This window comes from Perognathus longimembris, chromosome 6, assembly GCF_023159225.1.
Source record: "Perognathus longimembris pacificus isolate PPM17 chromosome 6, ASM2315922v1, whole genome shotgun sequence".
Classification (NCBI taxonomy): Eukaryota; Metazoa; Chordata; class Mammalia; order Rodentia; family Heteromyidae; genus Perognathus; species Perognathus longimembris.
This window is the reverse complement of record NC_063166.1, coordinates 69505443-69513248: the sequence shown is the minus strand read 5'-3', so window position 1 is coordinate 69513248 and position 7806 is coordinate 69505443. Positions and strand designations below refer to the sequence as shown.

Genomic DNA, 7806 nt, shown 5'->3' with positions numbered 1-7806 from the left:
CCAGCTGCTGGACCTGTGCAGTGGTGGGGATCTCAAGATCCTTGTGGGGCTCTGGTCTTGGCTCCATGGTCAACCAACATGACTTGGTGCTTGGGTGAGTGCAAAGGAGGTGAAACCAGGAAGATTGGGCCAAACCCTCCTCCTTCTTCCTTCTCCTCCTCTTTCTTCCCTTCCAAATGAACATCCTGCCCTCCTTTCCAGGAGAAATTGGGCTCCTGTCCAAGGCTTTGAGGCAGATGTGGGGAACAAGACGGCCATGCACATGATGTAACCTAAGCTCACCAGTGCAAAGGACCCTGGCACTCCACTGCTGCTGCTTCCACTGAATTAATCCAGAATGGGTCATAAGCATCCTATGAGGAAAGAGCTCTGCTTGGAAGCTAAGAGACCCTGGGGGCTCGTGAGAGATCCTTATTGAATACTGGACACTTAAGCTTGGGGGAAGCTGTATCAAATGACTCCAATTCCCTGCCCCATGCCCCACCCCCTATGCCAATCCTTTTTATGATTTGGGATAGTCAAGTTTCCTCTTAGAACCAGAGAACAAAGATGAAGTGAGGTCTCCAGGAAGGACAAGGGAAAGGAGGATGTGGTTGTGTGGGGCCACAGAACAGGTTTCTAGTTAGCACTCTCCTCCCATCTTCTCCAGATGCTGGTGATCCACCTCGCTTTCCTGTGCATTTCCAGGAATATTGGCTGAGAAGCCAGGGTCAGTATCTATGCTTGGGGTCTGGGCCTCTAGCTTATGCCTTGCACATTTATGACCAGGGTAAGACATCTGCAACTCACAGATCTTCATTCTACCCAATTTCTGTATTCCCAGGGACTTATAATCTGATGTTTTCTGCCTGGCCTTCAAGGTTCTATTCAATCTGACCATTCCCCTCCTTTCAGGCTTCCACACAGGGTGCCTTGGAGTTTCTTTCACAACAGCTTTCTTTTCTTTTGTTGGTCATGGGGCTTGAACTTAGGGCCTGGACACTGTCCCTGAGTTCTTTCGGTTCCAGGCTAGTGTACTGCTCTATCATTTTGAGCCACAGCACCACTTCCAGGTTTCTGGTTAATTGGAGTTAAAGAGTCTCACAGACTTTCTTGCCCAGGCTGGATTTGAACTTTGATCTTCAGATTTCAGCCTCCTGAGTATCTAGAATTACAAGTGTGAACCACCAGTGCCCGGCTTACACATCAGCTTATGTGTTCTCACACCTGGGAAAACTCTCATCTTATGGGAAATGGATTCTGGGGCTATTCTGAGTTTTCAGAGTCTACATTCCCTGGAAATGAATTCCTTCCCTAAGGAAAAAGCTGCACGCTCAGTATTGGTACATGTTTCTGGAGTGGCAGGGTGAGGGCAGGACCCGGCCTGCCAGGGCTGCTGCTTCTTCCTTCTTTTCTCCTTCCTCCTCCTTTTTTTTTTTTTTTTTTTTTTGCCAGTCCTGGGCCTTGGACTCAGGGCCTGAGCACTGACCTGGCTTCTTTTTGCTCAAGGCTAGCACTCTACCACTTGAGCCATAGCACCAATTCCAGCCTTTTCTGTTTATGTGGTACTGAGGAAGGGAATGCAGGACTTCATGCATGCTAGGCAAGCACTATGCCACTAAGCCACATTCCCAGCCTCCATGGCCTTCTTTTGTCTTATCCCATCTTCCAGGTATCCTTGTTTGGGTTTGGGGGCTGATTATCTCAAAAGACAGTCCCATGAGTGGGATGATGGATATGTGTTGAAGGTAATCATGTAAAGGCTCCCAAAAGACAGGTCATTGTTAAGATGAAGTGTTGAGGGGAGGGTAACCATCTACAGTGGAGACTGTTCCACTGGAGGCCCAAGGAAGCAGGCAGGAAGCCAAAGGGACCTGGGAGTTTGAGCAATGGGCGAGACTGCAAGTAGACCTGCTGGAGATCGCTCTGCCACTGAATAAAACCCAAGTAATTTCTCTGAGATTCCTGGTGACATTCAAGGACTATATTCTATTACTAATTTTCAATAAAAAATGTGGCGGCACCACAGACCCTATCTGATGAAGTGAATGAAAATGGGGTAAAGCTGAAAATGAATTGATTGAATACAACTCTATAACTGACAGCAAACTGAGCACAGAATCATCAGGAAAATAGTTGCGTCAGGTCCCTTACGAGTGCTATACACCAGGCATCTTTTGTAGGCTTTTTTTTTTTCATCAGTTGTGTGGCTTGAACTCCGGGCCTGGGCACTGTGCCTGAGCTCTTTAGCTCAAGGATTGCGCTCTATCACTTGAAGCCACAGGGCTACTTCCAGTTTTCTGGTGGTTACTGGAGATAAGTTTCACAGACTTCCCTGCCAGGCTGGCTTTGAACTGTGATGACACCTGCAAGCAGAGTTGAGCTGAGAGGTTGCCTTGAAAGCAACTTTCACAGGAACTTCGGGCTGCTGGCCCAAATGCTGCAGAGGCTCTGGTGCCTTAAGCCCGGTAAGCTTGGCTGCAAAACCTGCTTCCACCAGCAGGGGGTGTTTGCCTTCAGATAGTCCTCGAACCTTTGATAGAACTGGAGGCCATCTTGCCTTTAGTGGCTGGTGGAGGGTCAGTTTTGGGCTCTGAGCTGCATCCTGTCCTTGACCCTTTTCTCTGATCAATGGGGTCTCCAAGTTTGGTGCTAGAACTCGGGAATGAGTGATTAGAAGTCCATGCTCTTCACTTGTTAGTGAAAAGTGGACTGTGCCCTCACACTAGGCTGTGATCACATTCCCATCTGCATCATCCCAACAGACAATGGTAGCTTCTCCTCTAGTGTGTACTTATGCTAGATAACTTTTGGTGATCAAGATGCTGGAAATCTTGGGTGGGGAACCAGAGAGCACAGGTGAGCATGGCACAAAGATTGCTGCTCTAACATACAAAGAATGGAGGCAGAAGAGGAGCTGTTCTTTGGCTTTGAGGAAGTTGATTGAGCTGGTTTCAATGCAGTCCCTGTCCCCCAGCCATCTATAAATGACAAGTTCTGCCATAGTCCATCCTAGCTGATGTACCTAGGAAAGGACATTTACAAGATATTTGTGAACTAGCTGCCAGTAGTTCATACCTGTAATCCCAGCTACTCAGGAGGCTGAGATCTGAGGATCCTGGTTCGAAGCCAGCTTGGGCAGGAAAGTCCCCGTGAGACTCTTATCTCCAATAAATTACTCAAAAAAAGTTGGAAGTGACAATGTGGCTCAAGTGTGAGAGCGCTAGCCTTGAGCACAAAGAGGCTCAGGGACATTATCCAAGTCCTGAGTTCAAGCCCCAGGACCAGCAAAAAAAAAAAGGTATTCATGCACACAACCATGTGTGTGTCAAGGGGAATGAGGGCAGATGGAGACTCAACTCCACCTAACTTCAGCTCAGGACGAATGTGTTTTTGAGGTTCAGAACTGTTTTTTTTTTTGGGGGGGGGCGGGCAGTCCTGGACTTGGACTCAGGGCCTGAGCACTGTCCCTGGCTTCCTTTTGCTCAAGGCTAGCACTCTGCCACTTGAGCCACAGCGACACTTCTGGCCATTTTCTGTATATGTGGTGCTGGGGAATTGAACCCAGGGCCTCATGTATACGAGGCAAGCACTCTTGCCACTAGGCCATATCCCCAGCCCCTCAGAATTGTTTTTAAGTAATGATCATTTGGTGGTTCCTCCTTGTCTAGGACTTAGAACTGAAGGGCCTCCAAAATCTACCTCTCCAAATCTCAGCCTGTTCTCACAACCAGATCCATCTTTCCATCAGTGTGCTCAGCTTAGCTCCCCCATTCTTCAAGCACTGTACACCTCCCTCCCTCATGCTTGAAATTTCTACAGTACTTCTAGCCAGTACACATAACTAACTCTGACTCATTTATGAGTGTTAATCTGGTCTTATCAATCAGCCTCCAAGCTGTTCGTGATTTTCCCAATTACATCATCTCAGGCAGCAATTCATTCAACCTGACAGGAATCTACATTTTCCTTAATTCCCTTGATGTGCTTCTGCTGTAGGGACATGGAGAGATAGCAGCTAAGGACAAATGCAGAGATCCAGGGTTTATTGTTGAGGAAGAAGGCGAAGTGATGAAAAAATACATTCCAGACAGGAGGTAACTGAACCTCCCAGCACCTGATACATCCAGAATGTTCACAACAGACCATCCACAGGCTGTGGTATCGCTGGAGCCTCCAGGCCTAGTGTGGACTCCAGTAGGTTCATCGGGTGATAAGAAAGCAGGGATGTCTTGTGGGTCAGGAGAAAGCACTCCCCAGGTACTGTATGTTAATGTTAGCAGGCAACTGTGACTTGCCTCATTCCCATGTGAGCTGGGGCCACCTCCAGCTTTCCAGATTTCCATCCTCATACCAATACCAGATCTTTTCCTGTAGCTGCAAGAAGGGCTACGAGCCACTCCATAGTCATCCGTCCATAAGCCACCAAGGTAGCCTGTATCCTTCCCTTGTGGCCGCTACCTGGAGGTGGCCTGGGAGGTGCTGGGGCTGGGGTGGAGCAGGGCTGGTCCTGGGGATGTCAGACTTTGAGTCAGGGACTCATCCAGCTTGCGGGTCTCAGCCTCTAGCACAGTGGCCTCTGGAGCCTGGGCTACAGTGAGAAGTGAGTGGGACAGGCTGTGGTGCAGGCCTGCTAGTTCACGGCTGGTCTGCACTGAGCGAGCGATGTACTCCTGCCTCTGCTTCCGTTCCAAGGCCAGCTGAGACCGCAGCAGGGCCACCTAGTAGGCAGGAAAACCAGGGAGAATGGTTAAGGACTCTGAAGCGGTCCCAATTCTTTTGCTCTGTGCTTGTGTGGCTCTTGGCACAGCACTGGAATGAATCGACCACATGATGGACCTCACAATCAGGCTTTCGAGTGTTTGGGAGAATGAGCCCTGAGAATGAAATAGAATACAGTGATTCTCACCACTGACTGCACATGTGCAATAAATCAGGAGCTTAGATGCAATAGCCCAAAAATCCAAGCTGTGAGAGGATTGGGAATGCGGGTGTGTGAGGACTGGGAGTTTGGACCTACACTGACAGTTTCCGGGGAAGGTCAATCCATCCTGGCTTAAGGAGAATTCCGATTTCCACAGATTTCTATCTCAGGTGTGGGCTAACCCCACCCTAAGCTGTGTGGGAGCCTGAGGGCAGACTTGGGTTTACACAAATTGTAAGCTGTTTACTGTTTAGCTCTCCTTCTTAGGAGGAGGTCATCTACCCGTTGTATACAGAATATTGTCTCAGGTTCAAGTTTGTACCTTACTGCGTGCACAAGACCAATAAAAACCTTGGTGAATGGAATCTTGGGATCTGAAGCTGGTGGAAGGCAACAGGTCCCCTGGCACCCCAAACTTCAATTCCACGTCTGGTCTCTGTTATCACGGCAGATTAAGGAGCAGGAAGCAGGTTGCAATACTTAAGACTGCAACAAAGCTGCTCATCAACTTTACTAAAGGAAAATATGCATAAAAGTATCCAGTGTTGTTTTTTTTTGGCCAGTCCTGGAGCCTGAGCACTGTCTCTGGCTTCATTTTGTTCAAGGCTAGCATTCTACCACTTGAGCCACAGCACCACTTCTGGCTTTTCCTCCTTATGGGGTACTGAGGAATCGAACCCAGAGCTTCATGCATACTAGGCAAGCACTCTACCGCTAAGCCATACTCCAGCCCTGCCCCCACCTGTTTAAAAATGTCCCTCCAGTTAGCTAGGTAACTGGCATACCTGGAGGCAGTTACCTCCTCCTTCTCGGAGGTCACACCCTAACCCACCTGGACACACCTCCCCGCCCCTGCCTTGGATATGGCATCGCCTGGGTGTGACTGGCCCTCTTGCCCACAGCATGTGCCTTGGGTTAGCAGCAGGTCAGCAGTTCAGCAAAATAAAGTTCACTCTCCTGCTGGAATACCACCTGGTGTTCTTCATCATCAGTTGTCTACTTTCATAACTCTTACATCAACCAAGATCATGTGTGTGTGTGTGTTCTGGGGTTTGGAAATTTATTGAAAGTAGAGTCTCAGGGCTGGGAATATGGCCTAGTGGCAAGAGTGCTTGCCTCCTACACATGAAGCTCTCGGTTCAATTCCCCAGCACCACATATATGGAAAACGGCCAGAAGGGGCGCTGTGGCTCAGGTGGCAGAGTGCTAACCTTGAGTGGGAAGAAGCCAGGGACAGCCCTCAGGCCCTGAGTCCAAGGCCCAGGACTGGCAAAAAAAAAAAAAAAAAAGTAGAGTCTCATGGACTTTTTGGCCCAGTTTTCCTTTGAACAGAGATCCTCAGATCTCAGCCCCCTGAGTAACTAGGATTACAGGCATGAGGCACCAGTGCCTGGCTTGATACAGAGCATTTTAATCCCTGTAGAAAATCTTAGCATATGTTTGGAAAATTTTAGAAAATAATCCAACTGAATTAGATTGAAGTGAGGTCTGATATCAGTACTTTTTCAAAGCTCCCCCAGGGAGTTCAAATGTACAGCCAGGGTTGAGAAACACTGATGAATCCCTCTATTTCTCACATGAGTACACTGAGATAAGCAAAGGTAAAGCCAAGGGGATATTGGGGCAATCCAGGGCTAGAGGCGAATCTAAGAAGGCACGTAGGTTAAGAGTACTTCCTGGAGTTTGAATTCTCGACTTGGGAGCTGGCCCTGAGCTTCTTTTTGCTCAAGGCGAGTGCTCTACCACTTGAGCCATAGGGCCAGTTTTGGCTTTTTGTGCATAGTTTACTAGAGATAAGAGTCTCACTAACTTTCCAGCTCAGTCTGGGTTTTACCTCGATGCTCAGATCTCAGCCTCCTGTGTAAAAGGATCACAAGCGTAAGCAACCGGCACTGGCTAAGCACTTCTTCAGCCCCACCCAAGGGCATTCTCTTGCCTCTCTGTCAGGACCCTGCTTCAGAATTGCTTTGTATGAGTTTAACTAAATTCAAACTAACAGCCACAGCCTAGCTAGAGTCAGGTCAGGAGTAATTACCCATTTCATTTTTTAAAAATTGTGACTGATTTTTTTTAAACAGGCCTAGAAAGAAAAATTCCACCTGTAATCCCAACATTCAGGAGGCAGGAGGATGGAGAACTGAGGTTAACCTGTGCTACACAGTGAGACCGGTCTCAAAAGAACAAAACAGAAACAAGTCAAAATTCCACACTTATTGTTCTTGGTCTTTGAAGAGAGATACGTGAGCCCTATGAGACAAGTGGGCATTGATAGTTTCCCCAGAGCTGACAGAGCTTTCCCGGCCCCTGACCGCTGTCGGCAGAGGCTAGCACCTTGCTTCCTTTAGGCCGTCCTACATGTCTGTGTTCCCCTCAGCTCCTTTGTCCTTACTCTTCCTGATTGTGAATCCGTCCCCTTCCCACACTCAGCATATGCCAGGTAAAGTTGGCACTGAGGCCTTTCTTGTTTCTCCAAAGGCAGGAGCTACAGCCCCTTCTCTTGCCAGTGATGCACAAAGAGCCAGACATACAGTGGGACATGAAATCCTTATTACCTGTATGTAAGGGAGAGAAAAGGGCCTTGGAAGGTGGATCCTTCCAAAACCTACCTCTTTCTGCAGTTCAATCATATGCTTGGCTTCTGAAGACACCCTCTGTCCGCCTTTTCCATCCTGAGGAAGACAGATATCAGACTTGTTGGAATGGGCTTTCCTGCTCTGGGGTTTCTGCAAGGCAACTTCCAGCCCAAGCTTAGGGGCTGGGCAAGGGCCTATGCTGGAAGAACCTGAACTCAAGACTCTGTAGGGCATAGCATAGGGTAAGGAGACAAGAGGGCCCCCAGCAGTACAGTGGGCCATGGTGGACCTGACACTAAATGTCAATAGAACATGGATGGTAATTTGCTT

General features: G+C 48.4%; 1 protein-coding gene across 6 annotated transcripts in view; it reads right to left on the bottom strand.

Annotated features, from left to right (window-relative positions):
• Positions 1-4013: 4013 nt before the first annotated feature.
• The window catches only part of Cep250 (centrosomal protein 250), a 59579-nt gene continuing 55786 nt past the window's right edge, over positions 4014-7806 (bottom strand). For all 6 annotated transcript variants that reach the window (XM_048349078.1, XM_048349080.1, XM_048349082.1 and 3 more), the window contains 2 exons: positions 7510-7572; positions 4014-4700 (listed from right to left, as the gene is read on the bottom strand). In XM_048349078.1, the coding sequence (XP_048205035.1) occupies positions 4437-4700; positions 7510-7572 (327 nt within the window). In that variant the 3' untranslated portion in view covers positions 4014-4436. The remainder of the gene's footprint in view (positions 4701-7509; positions 7573-7806) is intronic.